This window comes from Colias croceus, chromosome 11 (genome assembly GCF_905220415.1).
Source record: "Colias croceus chromosome 11, ilColCroc2.1".
In the NCBI taxonomy this organism is placed as follows: Eukaryota; Metazoa; Arthropoda; class Insecta; order Lepidoptera; family Pieridae; genus Colias; species Colias croceus.
In genome coordinates this window covers 2,925,827-2,947,828 of record NC_059547.1, presented here as the reverse complement: position 1 = coordinate 2,947,828, position 22,002 = coordinate 2,925,827, and the positions used below count along the sequence as shown (strand labels likewise).

Genomic DNA, 22,002 nt, shown 5'->3' with positions numbered 1-22,002 from the left:
CTTTTCAAGCGTACACGACAAAAGATAATATTCGTCAGTGTCAACATTATAACGAAACACCATAATATGTATCGTCCTTATCAATAACATATGTAATACGAGCCATCAAATTCTAATCTATTATCATTGATCATTGCAATCAAAACGATACAGTTATGTACTTAAAACTTGATCGCATGTTGCTGCTTCTGCGCATTTGCAGTAACAGTACCTACTAGCTTATGCTCACGTCTTCTCCTATACAGTTCATACCGTAATTAGAAAATTATGAATTATATTAGCATACTCGGATCAATTGATTTGAAGTAACGGAAACCCTTTTTGCGGGGAATTATTGCAAAGCCCATGAGACTCTTTTAGTTAAGTCCCTCCTAATTATTTTTAATTTATAAATGGTGATAGTTTGGAAAACTCAAACGATTACTGAAGTCCGGAATCCATAAACCCGGAACTCCACTACATTACAAAATTCGATGAACAACAAAACTGGAAAATATTATGTGCACTAATAAAAGCTCATGAGTTTGTTAATACGCAGAGCACAAGAACCACTGGTACGAATTAAAAAAAATCGCATTGTTTTAGACGATTTACCTAGGAAGGCTATAAACTGTTGCTATAAATTATCACTCTTCCATTAATAGAAGCAGATCTTCAGGGAAGTATTCCAAAATAGTAAACATACTTATTCCTTTTGGGAACAAATGAATTGCGTGGGTCAGCTAGTTATAATCATAAATTAATATAATGAACTGCTAACAAATTGATTTATTATAAAACATAATTTGCTACTCAAGCAAGGTCTACTCGTAGATCATTATTTTTATAGTCCACTGTTGGTCTGTTGAGTGGTGAATCAAGGCGGTTAATTTATTTATTATGTATTGTTTTGTCGTGTCCGGAAGAATGTGTTTATTTTCCTACGTCCCATAATTATTGATACCTACTTATAAGTTATAACTTATAAGTATGATTTTTTATCATAACTCGGAATTTTAATTTTAAAATTAAGCAGACGCCATGTGAAGACTACAAATATGTGTTTATACAATAAAAAGAAATTAATTCATGTAAATATTGTTAGATAATCTTTTGCTTTAATATTTTATAAGGCGCCAACATTCTGTTGTAATATTTGCTAGTGGGGACTATTGAAACTCCTATTAGTACTCGTAATATTCGTATTCGTATTAGTCTTTAGTGTTCAAAATGTTGCAACCCGCAATAATTTTCATACAAGAATTTAAACTTCACATAGTTGTTAGTATTATGTTTAAATAAATAAAATCTCGTGTGTTTCTTTTATTTATTTACAATTACACAAAAATAAATAATATCATTTCGTTCTATTTTTCATTCCTTCCCGTTTCTGTTTCTTTAATTCTCTATACGCGGCAACAACGTCGAGTCGCGCCCGTTCGCGCCGCGCCAAATCTGCCGCATTGACAGTTGCATTTTTTTTACTAGTGTTGCCAGATAGCATCGCGTTTAGAAGGAGGTCTTTGCGGCCAGGCTGAAAAAGAAAATAGTTAGAAAAATTATTAGTAGTTATTAATTGGTCATTGAATGAAAAATAATTGTCAAATGGGAATAATGAAAAAATACATTATAATTTGTTAATCTATATTATCTACTAAAGTACAAATATTTTATCTATAACATCAATTTATAACTATTGAATAATTAATCATTAAAAATAAAATTACTAGGTAATCTGTACCTTCATATTCTTAATTATTTACTTAATAGAACATGTAATTAATAAAATCACTTTAACATACTCTAGGTGCTCCCATTGCTGTAGGGTCTTGTCCCCTCATTTTGGGTCGAACGGTTAATGTTGGAGGGGCGTGCGTTATATCGCCAAAGCCCACTCGTTCATAGACTACTTCCTTAATTTGTTCTTCCTTGAATTTTAAACATATTAAATTAAAAGTGAATTATATAAATATAGTATGTGGGTGCAAGCATTACTTGACTTCGATTCAACTTGTGTTTAGCTCCAAATTTAAAAATGATAATTTTTTACTCACAACGTGTAAGCTATATTTTGACTGATTTATTTAATTGGTCGAAATCACAATATAAAGCAAGCAAGTCCCACAGACTATATATAACACAGACACATCCAATTATAACTTTTTATTGAATGTTATCTCCCCAAGCGGAGTAGCGGAGACTCCCCACATGCTGTATACTGAACGATTATATAATCATAATCATAATCATTTATTCACCATAAATAAATACAAAATTAAATACATAGAAATAATTATCTTAATCTATAATATAAAAATGAATCCCAAAATGTGTTGGTAAGTGCACTTTAGAACAGCTGAACCGATTTCTTTAATTCTTTTTTTATTATATTCCTTGAAGTATGAGGATGGTTCTTATGTAGAGAAAACGTGAATATGTACCACGGGCGAAGCCGGGGCGGACCGCTAGTTGATTAATAATTTTATTAGAATCATCATCATCATCATCATCATCAGCCCATATACGTTCCCACTGCTGGGACACGGGCCTCCTATGAGGGTACAGGCCATAATCCACCACGCTGGCCAAGTGCGGGTTGGCGGATGACACATGTCGTCGAACTTTTTAATTCTTCGACATGTCGGTTTCCTCACGATGTTTTCCTTCACCGTTCGAGCAGTGGTGATGTTACAACATGCGCAGATAAATTGAAAAATCAATTTATTTCCTGCACGCTCGCCTGGTCTCGAACTACGGACTTATCGATTCGAAGTCCGAGGTCTCACCACTGAGCCACCACTGCTCTTATGCCTTATTAGAATAGATGTATTCTATTGTGAATGCGCGAAAGGGATGTCAGTGTAATTTCTAAAAAACACTTGCTTATTTGCCTGCTAAAAAACATTAATTAGATTAAAAAAAATATTATCTGTACTTTCTTACCTCACTAGCTTTTAACAATTTGGCTTTCTTCTTCAAAGCTTGTTTTTGTGTGCGCGTCAGTTTAGGCTTTTCATCACCCTGTTTCCCCTTTCGCTTTTTCTTTCTCCACTCATTGTGATCTGACATCTTTTGACCTTTAACATCTTCTTCTTCTAGATCTTGCTTTAAAGAGGACAACATGAAACAATAATATAAATATGACATTTTTTAATTTTAATTAAAAATCTGAAAGAATCAAAGAAAATCTAATGAAGAAAATATCACAATGCATTTAATTTACCCTGTCTTATTTAGTCAAAATTAAATTTAAGACTGTATCTGGGCAAAATTAATTATCAGTAAGTATACCTATTACGACGTAAGCCAGGCAAACCGAAAGCACGGTGGTCCGATGATATTTCTAGAACAGCGGGTAAATCTTGGATGCGTCTGGCCAAAGACCGCAAAGAGTGGAAATAACATGAGGAGGCCTATACCCGACTATGGGTGAATTAAGGCTTAAAAGAAGAAGAAGAAATACCTATTACAGTAATTAAAAATATTTTGCATTGTAGAATTAACCTTTTAACTTCAAGCGATTATTATTATTTCACAAAAATACCAAGTAAATTTAATTATATTTATTTAAAAGCATACATACAGGGTAATCCTCCTGGTCAATGGGATCATGTAGTGCTCGAATAGCACTGTTAATTCTCAAGGAAAAGCCTCTACCAGATTCACCAGGCAACTTTTTAAGTCTTGATATAGGATTGTCACCAGTTCCCCTTGCAATAGTTTCTGAAACCAAATAAAGTTTTATTTCTTGGCATTATTTAATTATAGCATGAAAGCATCATTGCATTACAACGATACAAATATGAGTCATTACTAAATACAATATGAAGGTATGATATTTTTATCAAACTTCGATTTAAAGTAGGTTCTAATATTAATCTGAGCATTAATTATATAACTATTGTTCCAATTACGAGAATATTACCATCACTGGGTATGTGTAGCCGCTTTTTCTTCTTTTTTACATCTTTGTCCTTATTTTGGAACGCGAATAAGCGCGATAACGAACGAGGCACAGGTTGATCATCAGGATCCGTAGGAGGAGCATTTATCTTGTCTTTTATACTGTAATTAGAAGTTTATGATATGAAAATAATAATAAACGACTAAAAATATAATCCTGTAAAGACCAGAAGTATAAAATACCTTTGCATTCGGCGTGCATGTTGAACCAAAGGATCTTTGACGCCACGATGTTTCTTTGCAGGTATCTTTCGCCCCATTTTTATATATGCAATTATGTTCCTGAATAATTTTCTTTCGTTAAATACAGTAATATCCTGAAATATGAATTTTTGTAATTTTGTGTCAACAAAAACACGTGCAGAATGAAAACAAAGTTGTGTCAAATGTCAATGTCAATTGTCAATTGTCAATCATAATCACAGATATATCATTATTTGAATGCGAACAAAAAACAATAATATAATTGCACATCACAGTTGCACATCTAAATAATTATTGTAAAGAAATTAAAGGAATGTTCTTCAGATATTTAAAAGAATTCATAATCTATGAAAGCATCTTGACTTGATCTTGACACAGTCAAATAACTCCGATTTATTGCCAAAAAAAGAGTAAAAAAAAAAAACAAGACAGTGACAAAAGAATTCAGTGTTGCCCGAATAAAAATCCAAGTAAAAGTAACACAATTTTTTCTCAAACTTCTTTTTTTTAATATGTATATAACCAGCGATTAATTATAATTTATATTTAGTGGAGGTCATTCATTTTTGAAAATATTAAACATTTATTAACTATATTATATATTTTTCTTTTGTTCCGTACTTCTCTGCAAATGAGATTTTTAATACTGGCAACTACTATCAATTTGTTGAAGCAAAAATTGATGGCGAATGGCAAAACCTGAGGGCAAAACTGTGCGGGAGGGGGCTTGTTTTTAGCAGTCAGCAAGGTCGTTCTTTGTGTCAAAAATTAAGCTTGTGACGAATAATCAAGTTTTTATTATTTACATCTAGTGATTGACTGTTTGTGCGTGGTAACAAAGGTCGTAGTGCGTGTATGACGGTAATATAAATTAGTTTTAAAAAATCGTAATTACGAACGTTCCAATGAGTTTGGGAGGAGGTAATAGCACAGAGGGATCAAATGCAGGAGGAATTTTTGTACAATTTAACCAGGATTGCACGTAAGTGGACGTCTATTCATTTGTTATGCCTGTTACATAAATGGAAACACTTTCAGAAAGTGTTTATTTGTTTACGGCTGCAAAATATAAATAAAAATAAAATATATTCTGATACAATAATGAACGTCAAGGCTGCAGTATCGAGTTTGGTAGTTGCTAAACCGCGAAAGAGTCACGTTTTAACGCTGCCTCAGTTAGAAACGCAGTTAGTTAGGCTTGGCGATGATGCAATATGTCATTGCCAATGTTTTCGTAACCATTTTCAAGAGCTAATTGTAAACATCGTATTTTATCAACGGAAGTTAGAAGTGCCTTCCCCTATATCTGCCACAGCCTTCGGTTAACGATCCTGGCCTCTATTATACATCAATATCTATGTTTGTATTCTAAACAGCTGACTTTTGTTATGGTTAGTGTGAAGTTTCCTCCTGTACTAGGAAAACAACTGTTTTAATTATTGTTCTTGAGATATGCCTCTCTGTTTGTATGTAATGCATTATTGATAATATTCATTAATAAATAAAATTTGTTTTTATTTTATTTATAATTATTATTGGTTACATAGGTATAGAATAGTATAATGATGATGGAAATGGTTTTTATTGTAAACTGTCAACCATTTAGTGGCAGTAACTTTTTTTTTATAATGTATTAAATTTTAATTTAATTTAACTGTTACAATTCTTAAGTTTTAATTTATTTTGTTTATTCATAAAGTAATTAAAATATCAGCATAGGTAATTTTTTATAAAAATGAAAAAACACTCCATCTATTTTTATAATTCTTATATCATGTGCGGTATGAAGGTCATAATTTTGTATACATCTAACTTTGGTTCATACACATAGTATTTTCTGACGAAAATGTTTTGAAGAGTTGAGATCATAGGTATAAATCTAAAAGGTCAATGAGGATAACTTAATAGAGCACTTATTTTTTCGAACTTTAACTTTACAACCCTAGGCAATATAGGTTAAACTACATTAATAATTCAACACAGCTAAATTTTCTATGAGCACTATTTTTTTTTGTTAAGCTGACCTTGAATACTTCTTCCTTAAAAACAAAACAGATTAACTTGACTTATATGAGATAGATAAGGCCCTACAGTAGGTATTTTTTTCTTTTCTGAATAGTAAACACTAAATAGGTACTCACTACAGAGTATGTGCTGTAATTTATGCACCATAATTTAGAATCAATAGCACGTAGAAAATGTCTTTTAACTTTAATTATTCCGTAAAACATAGAACAATATTATTAGTTACTTTTTGTGGTGTATATGTCGTGGTCATATCATAGATTTGATCATTTCATGATATGAGTGGCCATTTCACGAAATGGTCGCATATCGTGAAATGGCCAATTTAGTTTGGCCACATCATGATGTGGTTTGGGCAGATCAATGATAAGAAATCGTTTCACGATTTGGCCAATTAACGCACGGTTTTTTCATGAAATGACCAAAATTATTTGATCATATCGTAAAATAGTTACATTAATCGTTGGTAGAGGCGCTGCAAGCTCTGTGTTTATGTGATAAGATGGCGGCCGCTGGCGAAAATTAAATTATTCGCAGTTAAAAACTTCATAATTCGTTTAATAACAATATTAAAGTCATAGCAAAGAATTTACGACGAAGAGGTACGAGTAGTATGGAAAATGTGGATATCTTATATGTATTTAAGAAAAAATGCGACTTAAATAAAATAATTTAAGAAACTACTACTATATTATTATAATTGTTTGTTTTTTAAAAAGCGATCCGCTTCTGGCACTCGCCGGCCGCTGCCGCGGCACGCTCGCTTTGCTCGCTCGGCTCGTGCGTTGTTTATCAAAGTGTAACCTAACCTAACCTAATTGTTTTCTATAGCAAAAACGATTCGATTCTGGCATTCGCCGGCCGCTGCCGCGGCACTAACTTAAATGACATTAAACAAGTTTTTAGAATATAGTTATTCTGAAATTTTTTAATATTTTATGGACTCTTTATGTTTTATACGATCTGGCCAAATGTGGATGACCAAATCGTGAAACGTTGACGATTTAACGATCTGATCAAACTATGTTGGCCATTTCACGATATGCGACCATTTCGTGAAATGGCCACTCATATCATGAAATGATCAAATCTACGATATGACCACGACATATACATCTGATTTGCTGATTGATTTTCTTTACATACAAGTTGATGAGCAGCCTTCCATGTCCTGCCAGATATGTACATTGTAAGTCCCAACAGGGAATTGAACCAGGATCCCTCAGTTCTACACTCACTGTACAAAAACTTGACTGACTGGTTGGCTTGGTTGGTAGTGGCAGTGGCTTCCAAGCCAGAGGTTATCCAGGTTCGATTCCCACCCGGGGAAATTATTTGTGTGATGAACATAGATGTTTGCTCTGTGTCTGGGTTTTAATGATCTATATTAAGTATTTATTTAAAATTATATGTATCAGCCATCTGGTTTCCATAAGACAAGCGAAAGCTTAGTATGGGATCAGATTGTGCCGTGTGTGAAAATTATCCTGAAATATTTATTATTTATTTATATAAAAAGGTGGCCAACTGCCCACCAATTACCATAAACTCATTAAAAATACATATACATATATAATTTTGTTTCAGCTCACTAGTAGCTGGTAGCAGTAGTGGTTACCACTTATTTGCGCTAACGCCCGACGATGGAGTCGAAGAGATTTACGCCAGCCGCTCCGGCCAGGAGACGTGTCTTGTTGACCGACTGTTCAGCAGTTCGCTGGTGGCCATCGTTACAGTTTCAGCTCCCAGGTTAGTCTTATAATAGCTAAGGAAATAAGAGTTATAATTGACTTAGTGCACTTAGTATTCAATATAGACTTAACCCAGTATATCTTATGAAATATATGTATTACATAAATATCAGTTACTTAATCATTAATAGGCAAGAATATTTGTCTTATGAATTATTTTACGAACTTACTTTACTTCAACGGTGCAACGACCCAAAGAGGATATTGGCCTCCAACACAAAAGTTTCCAGGTTTTGTGCATTAGCACCCTGATTTTGAGGTCTTTTACTTGTAGAATGTCCAGATCTTTTTGGCCTTTGTCTCTGTAAACAGTGTAAGATAGAGTACTAACTTTCAATCAACATATTATATTACCTGTCACATATATATGGTCATTTCAACCATACAATAGAAATGTTCATAACTTCATATTATACAGAAAAATAAAACAAACAAGGCATTTTTTAAGTCAATTTGAATGTAAAAAAGATGAATACTGTTGTCATTAATTGATCTATATATAATCTCAATAATGTTGCACAACTCACTGTAATGAAGTTTAAAAATGTTGAGTCATTTTAAATAAGAAATTATATTTCTAAACTATTTTGGACATTCAACAACATATTAGCAATAAGTATATATTTTCGTAAATTCTGCAAATAAATTTCCGTTAACTTGTATGATTTAGATTCATAAACTTGACTTAGGAATTAATCTTATCTTAATACTATTTATATTATATCAATATTTATTGGCATATAAATAAAAGTTTGAGGGCTTGTCCCCTTCTCTAATCTACTATTAAAATTTCTTATGAAGTACTAGCTTCCGCCCGCGACTCCGTCCGCGCGGATGTCGGTCTTTGCGTGGATGGTTTATTTCTCCATTTTGAGTAACTCGGACAATGACATCTTATAAATATCTATTGGACCCAAATACGGCTAGGTCTATAATAATACGCAACGTGTGTTCGCGGTACCTACTACAGAACAACGTCTATGGATAACTGAAAAATTGAGATTAATTTTTTTTCTACGTATTTTTTCAGGATAAAAAGTATCCTATTTTACGCCCAGGATAATAAGGAATAATTATACCAAGTTTCATCGAAATCGAACCGGTAGTTTTCACGTGATGTCTTCACATACAGACAGACAGACAGACAGACAGACAGACAGACAGACAGACAGACAAAAATATTTTTAATCACATATTTGGGTTTGGTATCGATCCAGTAACACCTTCTACAGATTTATTATATGTATAGATTTCACTCTCAAATGTGTTTTCATTCTGTAATATCTATTTCTTTACCAGAATCATTCACTTTTCTATTTCATAATATTTTCCATTCTGAAGTGAGATGTTGGCAAGCAAAAAGAATGTTACTATTACATATTTATTATGTATACAAATAAGAACGCGTAATGTATTAAATGATACATGAAACAGCGACACAAATAGGCTTATTCTAATAGAATACATTTGTACAGCATTGTGAAGGAAAATGCATATCACACTATCGTAAGTGGTAACCCTGCGCTGCTATCCTTGACTAAATCTATAGGTAGGTAGGTAGTAGGTAGTATATTATAAAGCTGAAGAGTTTGTTTGTTTGTTTGTTTTAAAGCGCTAATCTTAGGTCTGGTAGGAAAAATTTTGCGATGTCAGATAGCCCATTTATCGTGGAAGGCTATGGCTATGTATAATCAAGCTAAGACCAACAAGAGCGGAGCAATGCGGGTGAAACCGCGCGGCACAGCTAGTATGTAGTATTTAGCAACAGTTACGTAGCGACCTTTGTCGTCGCCTATGTCAAATGGTCTATTTTTAGTATCTAGAGTTCTACTCTATTTTGGGAGGATTTTCCGACGCCGCGCTGACTGAGAGAAATTTTAAATTTGAGCTTGAAATATCGGACGGAGATAATTTTAGTCTCATTATAGGTAAATGCAATGAAGATCATTTATTGGGTTCGTCTGTTTACTTCTTGGAATCGTAATTTATTCACGTTGTAGAGACATCTGGTTACGCGGAGTAAATAGCCGTTCCAGGATCAGGAATAAATGTCTATTTTTTAATATGGCAACAAATAATAATTTTGTTATTTGTAATTCTGAACACACACTAACTCTATTATATATTTATGGGAGTGTCAGATATTAGGACATGGATGAGGTGATATAATTTCTAACTACGTGACGAATAATAATATTGCAGTAATGGTCTGTTTCTGCGACTTCACTCCGGTAAGAGTAGAAATAACGGCAAATCTTACACCATTTTAATAAAGAACACGCGAAGATTCATATCCTTATAAAGGGTCGTTAAACTTTAGTACTCCTTTGTATTGTTTAAGGCTTTACTGTTATTCTGTACGAGGGTGAAACCAGTATTAAAAATACAGGTACTTTTTGTAGTACGCGTAATAAAATTTGCTCTTGTTATCGCCAGTTTTATTATGTTGACAGTTGACCATTCTAAAAACAATGCTTGTGGAGCTTTCCTTTTTGCCTAGTCAGTCGTTATCGATTTATCGATTAAGGGTTTTATTGCTTTTTTGTTTGCTGTGAGTGACTTAGGACTTAGAAAATATTCAAATATTAAGCTAGATAACATGACCGCAGTTTAGAGTTAACCTTAAGCAATTTTTGTGGCCTTAAAGCGAATGTGCGTGGGATTATTTACCAAAGATCTTATTAGAATTCATTGTCGAATTGGCTCATGTGTTTTTGTAACTAATGTATCGTATGTTTCGTGTAATGTAGCGTATTTAGGAAGATTAGTAAATATTCGTACTAATTGAGACCAATTAAAAGTGTCATAAATTATACCGACCTTTTTATCCGACTGCTCTAGAAAGAAGGTGGAAAAATACTTTTACGGTATAGAGTTAACAATGTTTTATAGTTTAACTTGATATTAGTATACGTAGTATATTATTATTAGTCTGTGATATTAGGTATAAAATATACATTTCAATTGTAAAAGTACGAGATATAATAGTATTCAAAAAAAGAGGTCATTGACGTCTTGTTATTTTCACAGTAAATTAAATTTTGAGCCAATTTTGAGCATATAATATTATCGAGTGTCATTAATTACAAGAATTTTCAAATTGTACAATTATTTGTGTAATTGAGTTTGTGTTTCTCGTTTCACAAATTACCTTTATAAATTTCTCGCTAAGTTACTGTGTTTTATGTATAATTAGCTTACCGCCCGCGGCTTCGCCCGCTTTGTCTAAAACCTAATAAATTATATAGCTACTAAAACCTCTTGAATCACTCTATTTAAAAAAATCGCATCAAAATCCGTTGCGTAGTTTTAAAGATTTAACCATTCAAAGGGACATAGGAAGAAGACATAGGAGGACAGAGAAAGCGACTTTGTTTATACTATGTAGTGATGTAATCTATCCTGCTTATGCCCTCAGTTCACTCACTGCCCTATGTTCAATGATAAAAATGTATATCTTCGTAAATAAATATAATACGAATATATTATTTAGTCTTTCATGTTAGAAATAAAAATATGTATTTAAATAACTGAATATTTGAATAATCGGTAAACATGTAAAAACGTTTTACGATAATAAGATAAAACTATTACGTGTTTTTATATATATTTGCATAACAAAAATAAGAATACCTATGTTTCGTTTCGTAGTACGACTTCCATAAAACGATAGAGTATTTACAGATTAATAATGTATTATGATAATTGGTAACTAAACATCAAACGATATTTTCCACAAACGCACAATGAAAATGTGTTTTTGAAACTTCGTGTGTTTTTCGCGAATAACTACGTATTTCGAACGTATCAAAAAATACGTAAAAATGTTTTGTTTACGTGTTTTAGTGTCTGCGTGTCGCAATGATACATTTATCGTTGTTTTGGTGTTATGAATCAGAATAATTTTCGAATGTAAGTTTAATCGCGATATGCAATCACAGGAGAATCGATAGTAGGGGAAGGTCGAATTTCTACCACCGCACCGTCCGATCCTAGGAAGGATTAGGTACGTCATTTATTTAAATTTAATTGATAATATTGTAGCTACGATTACAGAATTTTTAATTTTTCAAAATTGTTAATAATATGTACTTACAATATAAAATATGCCGTTTTTGTCTATTTATATTAAAGTTGAAACCATACCTATGCAAATAACTTTTTTGCGTATTCAACTAAACGCTTATAATACTTAAGTTATCGTAACAAATTCTCGCGATAATATAATTAATTAAATATTATAATCATGCTTTCGTTGTAACAGTGTGACGTATAACTTATTTTTATACCATTTATTATTCAATATTCATGAATGTTGATTCGTAACGTATATAGACAGGTCGCTCTTGACCGAGACATTCACTCGCCTCAAATAACGTTATAACTACGATTTACGATATCATTAACCTTATCTTATTGCTTATTTCCGTACACACGGTGGAGTTAATTTCTTTATGAGTAAAAGCTGCGTAGTAGACAGGTAATATGATACTATATCTATGGAATACACAAGGTGGAGTTAATTTCTTTATAAGTAAAAGTAGCTAGGTAATATGATACTGTATCTATGGAATAATCACTAGGAATAATGCTATAGCCAGCTGATGTCAAAGAAACACGCCAGCTGTTTTCGGCTTTTCTATCAGATGGCGATGTTGATAGTATACCTAGTGACTGGTACGAGATAACTAGGAACTTCGATGACGAATTGACGACTGGCTTACAATGACGGTGGTGAATGTTTCAAATGCTGCTAGAAGAGTAAGTGCTGATTTACACAGGGTCAGTAGACCAGTCAGTCGCGGCGCCGAAATTCGGCCCCGCGACTGACTTTAACTGTTTACATAGACTTCAAGCCTCTTTATTGACTTCAAATCTGTTTACACAGGGTTTTCTTCGGGTCAGCACTGATTTGCCTCGAATTAGTAGTCAGTTACTGACCCTGTGTAAATCAGCACTAACTGACAGTAGAATGATAGATTTGTGTGTATACAATTACGTATTAACAATGTTAAATATTAACAAGCTTGGTATTACTATATTGTTTAATGAAATTAGTCTACAATTACTATATCAAACTACAAATTTGTAGATATATTTCCTCAAACAACATCATAAATCATATTTCTTAAGCCGCTTAAACAATACGTATCTTTCCGCGGTTTTTTAATAGGCAACTATTATAACAAATACAGGTTTAAAACATTACCTTTAAAATTTAAATATGGTTATCTGAACGTCAGCTCATAGTTTTCAAAGATAAGATTCTCTGTCTGCATTTTTGCAGAAACTTACTTTTATCAGAATATTCAACTTGACATCTTGTGCTAGTTTCCTTTGTGATTTTATGCTTTATTTTTGCTCACGATTGTGAGATATTTGTATCGCTACATTTTTTGGAATAGGTATTAGCTTCACTATATGAATTAGTATTTTATCGTATTCTTTGGTACATGTGTACTGCAATTTTATTAAGCTATTATACTAGCTTTCCGCCCGCGGCTTCACCCGCGTTTTTAAAGGAAACCCGCATTCGTTCCCGTTTCCGTGGGATTTCCGGGATAAAACCTATCCTATGTGTTAATCCAAGTAACCCTCTATATGTGTGCTAAATTTCATTGTAATCGGTTCAGTAGTTTATGCGTGAAAACCATACATACATACATACATACAAACCTTTCCTCTTTATAATATTAGTATGTATAGATGTCTGTTTGCCTATTATTTTATGAAGTTATAAAGATGGAATATATTATCTAACATGGTACACTTCGCGATTCTTTCCTTCCTTAGGATATAAAATTATATGAGATGTTCCCCAAGTTTTGACATTTCGCAAAAAGTGGTAGCTATTAATATCATACACGAGTTGACTCATAAAGTTATTCCCCACAGTGCGCCGCGGCCGATTAGGGTCTTTGTGTTTTATTGATCATAAATAGTTATAATTTAAAACCGGTGTACAGCAAAAACTTAGTACATAATGTGAATGTTTGTTGATTGACTACACGATATTCTGTTACTTACCCATATATGAAATGCTATAAAACGCTTTTGATAATTTTTCTGGATAGATTTTACTGTCAGTTTTAAGTTTTTGAACAGGTTTAAAACGCGCCTCATTTACTACTTCGTTTAAATTATAACACACCTCTTGTATATAGGAATAACAGCTTTTTTTTGTGTGGTTTCTCTAGTGTTAGCCAAAAGGGTTTCTACATTTTAACGCGGACGCGTGGGTGAACTGAAGGTTCACCCTGGATATAACAGCGCTGTGGTTGGTTGTATACAGGAGACAATTTCTGAATCACTAAAATTATACACAATGGAAACGCTAGCTAATTACTTTTAAAGTAGAAACTGTTTCTTGTTCTCAACTAGAACTAATCTCCCATTTGTAATATATATTATGTTAATTCAATATAATGTTCATCACTTGTGTAGTGGAGTGAATATAATTCATACCGAAAAAATAATAAGAGTTTTTTTTTCAATAAAAAATATGAAACAGTATAATGAGGAAGCTAATTGTATTTGATAATGTTATTCATATGACGGTGACCTTAGCGCGTAGATAGATACGGCCATAAGGCATAATGACATGTATTGTTACGATAATGTGCTATCTAATTATCATAGAGCCTGATAGTAAATGTTTTGAATGACTTTGATCTTGGAAATAGTAAAATAATTTCAGAATATGTAATTCATATTGTAGAGCTGTTTAAATAGGTTTATCTACCTAATATAATAAACATATACCAATTTTTTTGTTTTACCGCCTGCGGCTTCGCCCGCTTGGTCTAAAACCTAATAAATTATATACTAAAACCTTCCTCTTAAATCACTCTGTCTATTAAAAAAAACCGCATCAAAATCCGTTGCGTAGTTTTAAAGATGTAAGCTTACAAAGGGACATAGGGACGGAGAAAGCGACTTTGTTTTATACTATGTAGTGAAGAAGAAAAATGTCAAAAACTAAACAAAACATTTTCAGTACAAAATTGGAAATAAACAACATCGAAAGCCTAAACTCTGAACTGCAATCAAAGTGATAGACAAGTAGACTACTCAAAAACAAAAATAAAGTTACTACTCTAATTTCTTACTGTTAATAAGCGATGCGTATATAAAAGAAACAAAACACTACGTAATAGATGTTGTTTATACACAAATTAATTCAAATTATTTGCACGATTATCATACGCGACCTCGAATAATATGGCGTGAGCGTTACGCGATAAAGCGAAACATACGAAAATAATCTATATTTTAAAGCTGAAGAGTTTGTTTGTTTGCATGAAGATACAGATCTCAGGAACTAGTGGTCCGATTTGAATTGGTCTTTCAGTTTTCGGTAGCCCATTCATTGAGGAAAGCTATAGGCTATATACTATATTGTCATCGCGCTAAGATTAATAGGAGCGGAGAAATCTGGATAAAACCGCCAGTGCACAGTTAGTATTTCATAACAAATTAGCTAATAATGTTAGCATTTCTAACTTGTTCTAAAAATGTATATAATAATTTATTGATATCGATAATTTAGGGTTTAGTGAACCGTACGACAGGTTAGGAAACTCAATAGTTGAATAAAATTTTATAAATATGCTTGCGTGACTACTGACTGTGTTACCAAGGTTCAACGAGTGAGTGATACTACACTAATCGAGATAATGTGTACAATTTGCTTTGTTTACGTTTATCTAGTGTACGTTTTGTTAACATATTTATTTCATTATGAATTAGGTGCGTTTGTTTTGTAACTTTTTGAATCAACAAGAAGTTCCTTTTCGATGTTTTACGTTATGAAAACATTAAACTAGAAGATTAATTATACTTTCTATGCTTCAGGTAAAATATGGTTATTCTTATAAACACACTAATTGCAACACGCCAGAAATATACTAATAATTTAATGATCTTATCAGCTTATGTACCTATGTAAGAAGTAAACTAACCAAACATCCGCTATAAATACAGTAAGTTACGTATGCATCTTATTTTCTTTATCTATTGCAGTTAATTTTGGTTTCTTCTTTTTTGGTTTTATTGCAAAAGAAAATTAAGACGTGAATACTAAAGATTACCTGTAGGTAAATCATTTAAATAAATCAGATCTCTCAGAAAGACCCTCATCCTGTTTACCCAATTGAATTCTGAGCTGACATTATGTTAAGGATATAGAAAACTTACCTGATTGGCCCGACTCTATATTCTGTAGAGTGTAGAGTCTGGCCATATAGGTAGCAAATATATTTAAGACTAGCTGCGCCGCGCGGTTTCACCCGCGTGGCTCCGCTTCTGTTGGTCTTACCGTAATGATATATAGCCTATAACCTTCCTCGATAAACGGGCTATCTAACACTGAAAGAATTTTTCAAATCGGACCAGTAGTTTCTGAGATTAGCGCGTTCAAACAAACAAACTCTTCGGCTTTACAATATTAGTATAGATCGAATTGAAAATTGTTTCGTTTATTTTAAATAAACATTTTAGATACACTAAAGATTGTAGTTAGTATTTTAAGAATGCAATCGATGTATCCGCTATTCGTATTTGTAAATATTTTCAAAACTAAACAAACAATAAATTATTGGAAGCGGTGCGGTGCCGCGAACAGCTGTGCCAGAATAAAACCGATATTTCAAGCTGATCGCTTCTACGCATTGTACTTTTATTTTGTTATTTTTTTTTTTTTTTTTTTTAATGGCACCCGTCATCACAGGGTGTTCGCGCCACCTCTGGATTATAGTCCAGAGACTTTTCTTGCCTTTTTTTTTTTTTTTTTCAATTTTTATTTTGTTATTGTAGATAATGAAAAATAAAGGATATGATGCAATCATTAGTTCTAAGTAATCGTACACATTTGCGCATTTAATTATCGCCGCAAGAGAACAAAAGACATTGCTTCTCTTCAGTTTTTCCTGTGAGATGTGTTATGTCGATTAATCAGACCATTCTAAGAACACTGTAATCTCGTCTTGGTTTTTTAGTTTAGTTGGGGTTTGTACTAAATATTAAATAAACTTTCATTTTACAAGGATACCTACTGGGGTTTTTAATGTACATACATATACAATATACATATAATTATCATAGTAAGAGACACAATTGAATGAGATGTCTTCATCCAAGATTAAAATTACCCGCATAACAGTCTTGCTATCTATCTTATTATTCAATTGAAATACTGAATTGTTATAACCACAGAACATGCTGTATTTTTCTTATGCATACCATTTGCAGAACGTTGTTGTATCAATTGGTCATACTATTCGTCCACACACAATCTAGTATAGAGATACTGAACTTTTACATAAATCATTAACAAACAAGACAATATTATGTTAATAAATAACGTGATTAAATAAATAAAGTTGACGGTATTTAAATAGACTAAGAACTAGGTCACTGGGAGACGGAAAGCTCTGCGAGGTTATCAGTGTAGCGCTGTAGATCCACTGCTGTGGAAAAGATATCTGAATAAACATTTATGGAGAAGTTCTATAGAATTCTATAGAACGGCTTTGGTTAGGCATTTTATTGTCTTGTCTTTGTCAATAGCTCAAAAGCTCCTACAATTAAAGCGGAACAACTACTTTTGACTGATGAAAATAAAATTGGAACTGAAGGATGGAGAAGTACGGCCTTAAAATTCAACTAACTTGCTCAAATTTTCAAAGAGAACATCCATAAAGCCTTTCCTATACCTTTATTACATATGGGCGTTTAAATTTGACCTTAACCTATCAACAAGATATTTACTTTCGATTATAACTGCTGACACGTTTCCTCGTTAGTAAACAATTAGTTGAAATATCGAAATATTATGTCATAACTCAAATATGTTTTACGTTGTTATAGAAGTAGTATAGACATCTTTGATGTCTCAAGAAACTGTAGTTCATTAAACTATGCAGATTTCTAGCAGCCGAAACCCATGGCTTTTCTATGCACAAATTTTCGGTTATGAATTGTGGTTTTCAATACAGCTATTTCCTGATTTATTGTTAACCCAAATGCTATGGATTTAACTAAACCACGATATGACGTCAGGTGGCACGTGCATCGATAACGTTCGTCACACGTTTATCTGAGGGGAATAATAGAAAATTACGTCCAACTTTATGTTTTTACGTATCAATAATATTATTTATTGTAATTTGTAAGAATATAATTACAGTAGACAAAGAAATATGCCATATTTTACTCACCAGCTGTTAGAACCGGTTTATGATACCATGAATAATACATTTCATAAAGACCTTTTCAAGGATTAAGTTCTTGGTAAAATTTGGTAATTTGGAGCAATTCGTAATATTATGCAAAGCAGTAATACCTTTTCGAATGTTACCCTTGTGGCCATTTTATGGAGATGCCCTTTGTCTTAAAGGCATTGAGATTGTATATATTCATCAATATGTATGACTGGAGGACAAACAATTGTTATTGGAAAGTCAATTGTTATCTAAAAAACGAAATAACCTTTCTGATAAGTTAGAAGCAAATTTGCTGTGTAAACAACCAAATGTAAGGAAATTCTAATTTCCTTAGGTACCTACCTAGTTATCGAAAGATTGGATATTACCTAATCTTTCTTGATTTCTAGAGGAACATTTATCTATGGACGAACACTAATAGAAAATGTAAAATTTTTCCCCAGAAAAAACATAGATATGCAAAGAAAGAAGGTTAGTTAACTGAATGCATCAGCATGACGTATTTACTGCGTAGTCGATAAGTCTTAATGCTCTCCGATAACGTTATGACCTATTTCTCGCGACGTGGTTCGCTTATTATTAGTAATCGAGAGTATTATTGTTCCAGATGATAATTTGTTAATGAATACATTATATCGATCTAAGTTATAAGCAACATAATATTATGTAGGATATCGTATTGAGGTTAAAATTTCGCCAGATAAAACTGCGAAGTTAAAACTTGAAAAACGAGTTAATTTGTCAGCAATCATAGTAACTTTCCAATTCTTTATTTGGGTATCGAAGAATAAAAATAGAATAAGGTATAGCCATAACAATGAGTCAAGTCTCGACAGTTCATCGAGCTTTACCTTAAGTGGAACCTTAGAAGTTTGAATTCTTTAAACCACAAAGGAATATTTTTTTCTTAATTTTATTCTTAGCAAGAGGAATGTATTCCACGCTGGCTTTGCTGTGGCTTTACACCTTCAGAACACCTACGTCCTCTAACCTACTTATCTAGAAGTCGGCTTCCTGGAAATGTTGTCAGCACCCAATCATAAATTATTATCAATGCTCGTGTCAGACTGTTATACATGTTGTTTCATGATATGAACTAATCCACTAGCACGATTATACAATCTCATATCTGAATCATAATAACGCGCTGTGTACAAACACAACACCTATATTACATTTTCTACCTAGGTCAATGCTCATCTCCAAAAGTAAATAAAAGGTTCCTTATCTGCACATTTTAACGATTTAGAAAGGCAAAATCACTTCGTTTCTTGTAAATACATCGATGTACATAATCACTCCTTATCAGCACCGTGTTATTTATTTTCTGGTAAATCTTTTTTAGATAACGCAGTTCGTTGACATTTTACTTGGGACAAGTTTAATTGCGAGAAAGGACGTTCAAAACCTTTTCGAATTGGGTTTCCTTACTTGGCATTTCTGCAGGACTTATGTAAATACTGAACCAACGTACGCGTGTCAATTAATGATAATAAGAGGGGAAAGGGTCGAATGATAGGCCAAGCTGACTCATCATATGGAACGCGACATTGTAAATGCTACGACTATGCCTTGGCGATCTTTTGTTTGCCTTTGTTAGAGACTTGTACTAGACAGCTAGACTCCCACGTGCTGAGTTTATCATTGATATGTTATACACATTTCTCTACAATGTAGTTCGTTGGTTGTTTTTGCTTTACATAAGTTATTGTAGTATGAACTATTGTAAAATTGAACGATCATGTAATTTAATTAAATGAGAACATCAAATTAGTTTTTTCAGAATTATACCTGAAACGCAGTTGTTTTGATTAAGCTTATAATGTGTAAGTTACGAGTAAATTTGGCTGATGGTTAAGGGTCAAAGACTGTGTCGGACAGGTTTCAATCCAGATATACGGAAAGCCCCAATAAAAAAAAAGTACATACATATATAAAAAAGAAAAGGTTGTTTGAATTTAGGATGCAGTTTTATTTTAATTTATATCATCAAGTCAATGTACCATTTAGCATAACTTAGAAGGCAACGAACGATATACAAATTTTCATATTTTTTTAGGTTTATCTTCCACCCGGTCGTTTCATGATTTTTTATATAGCACGAGTGATTTGGTCGTACGATGTTTATTATTGATAACATGCGGCCAATTTTCAGATTCGTTTATTTGCATAAACAAATAAATTGAAAGAATAATTGATAAATGGAAGATACCAACACATATTTTTATTATGTTTTAGAAAAAAATTGATACGATTGTCGTACCCCTGAATTTCCAATTTATTACCTACAATTTTTAAATACATACATATATTGCAACGCTCTCCAAAAACATAATCCACGTCTTTTATATTAATAACTAGCTTCCGCCCGCGACTCCGTCCGCGCGGATGCTGGTCTTCGCGTGGATGGTTTATTTCTCCATTTTGAGTACCTAACACTGACAATGACATCTTATAAATATCTATCTATTGAACCCAAATACGGCTAGGCCTATATTAATACGCAACGTGTGTTCGCGGTTCTACAGAACAACGTCTATGGATAAAACTCAAAAATTAAGATAATTTTTTTTCTGCGTATTTTTCCAGGATAAAAAGTATTCTATTTTATGCCCAGGATAATAAGGTATAATTATACCAAGTTTCATCGAAATCGAACCGTTAGTTTTCACGTGATGCCTGAACATACAGACAGACAGACAGACAGACAAAAATTTTTTTAATCACATTTGGGCTTGGTATCGATCCAGTAACACCACCTGCTATTTATTTTTTCAATATTTTCAATGTACAGAATTGACCCTTCTACAGATTTATTATATGTATAGATTATTATTTGCAATAAGTTTGAACGGCTGTAAGGTGTAAATGTCGCTAACCTGTTTAAATACTGAGTGAATGGTTTATTTAACTATAGCTGTATAATTTTGATTAAATACAATACGATAATTTTCCGTCGATTGATCATAGCTAAACTTTTTTTTTCAATACATATGAGACTATCTGACTTAGATTTTGTTTCTTTATATTAGTTGTTTTATTACCATTCCTGTTCCGACTAAGGGTGAAATCAAACCTTTGGTTCCAACGCTTACAATTATTATTACAACAGAACAAACAGGACCACTAACTACTTAAAAAAATCTATTTTATTTTTTCTATTCTTTATAAATTTATATTTATAAAGCATTTTGAATGCCATAAAACCAAAACTATCAATTTCAAAATCTTTTAGTACGGGAGCTACCAACGTTTAAAAAAAAGTCATTTTAGTATAGTTGGGTTTTTGATATACTGTTTCTCTTCCTATTTCGGTTAGAGTCCGGGCTGTCTGGCTGGCCGCAGTGGTTGCGTTTATTAGTGCGCATCTTATCTGCACAGGAAAATATCCTTAATTTAAAGTCATTTTTTAACGCGTAATTTTTAATCGTTTGCCTTTAGATAGATCCATCAGATATAATTTTTTTATTGCAAGACGTTTTTTTCGTTGTAAAATAGGTGCCATACGCAATTTTTATTTCAAAATAACTAAAATGTCATCGAAATAAGTGAAATTACATCAACATGATTCCGCTTAAAAGGTAAGTAATAACTTTATTATTTATATTATATTATCCTTTTTTAATACTTATATTGAATAATTAGTAAACTAATATTTTTAATAGATGGTTTCATATTTATTACACTTTTGGGTATAAATATGAATTTGATGATATTTGTATTTTCTAGTGTTTGATTTTACGCGAGTATTATACATTTTGAAATTAAAGACTTGAGAAAATAATACAATGAATAAATCGCGTTTAAAATCCGTTAAAAAGTCTTTAATTTCTTGATGATATTTGGTTTTTATCAAG

At 32.5% G+C, this 22,002-nt stretch overlaps 2 protein-coding genes across 4 annotated transcripts in view; one reads left to right on the top strand and one right to left on the bottom strand.

Annotated features, from left to right (window-relative positions):
• Nucleotides 1–1,292: 1,292 nt before the first annotated feature.
• LOC123695285 lies at nt 1,293–4,212 on the bottom strand. The gene is made up of 6 exons (XM_045641070.1): nt 4,126–4,212; nt 3,905–4,044; nt 3,563–3,702; nt 2,923–3,084; nt 1,782–1,907; nt 1,293–1,513 (listed from the first exon to the last, which is right to left on the bottom strand). Exons 1-6 carry the CDS (start codon nt 4,200–4,202, stop codon nt 1,337–1,339), a joined length of 822 nt encoding a protein of 273 aa, XP_045497026.1. The 5' UTR covers nt 4,203–4,212; the 3' UTR covers nt 1,293–1,336.
• A 644-nt stretch (nt 4,213–4,856) lies between these two features.
• LOC123695284 (WD repeat domain phosphoinositide-interacting protein 2) overlaps nt 4,857–22,002 on the top strand; it is a 30,040-nt gene continuing 12,894 nt past the window's right edge. For all 3 annotated transcript variants that reach the window (XM_045641068.1, XM_045641066.1, XM_045641069.1), the window contains exons 1-2: nt 4,857–5,128; nt 7,759–7,920. In XM_045641068.1, coding sequence (XP_045497024.1) covers nt 5,052–5,128; nt 7,759–7,920 — 239 coding nt within the window. In that variant the 5' untranslated portion in view covers nt 4,857–5,051. The remainder of the gene's footprint in view (nt 5,129–7,758; nt 7,921–22,002) is intronic.

What these genes read in the sequence shown, in the direction of transcription:
- LOC123695285 (XM_045641070.1), bottom strand. Translation starts at nt 4,202, where the DNA reads ATGGGGCGAAAGATACCTGCAAAGAAACATCGTGGCGTCAAAGATCCT. An exon ending in AATTGTTAAAAGCTAGTGAG is followed by an intron (nt 1,908 to 2,922) that starts GTAAGAAAGTAC and finishes TTAAAATTCAAG; the next exon opens with GAAGAACAAATTAAGGAAGT. An exon ending in CAGCAATGGGAGCACCTAGA is followed by an intron (nt 1,514 to 1,781) that starts GTATGTTAAAGT and finishes TTTCTTTTTCAG; the next exon opens with CCTGGCCGCAAAGACCTCCT.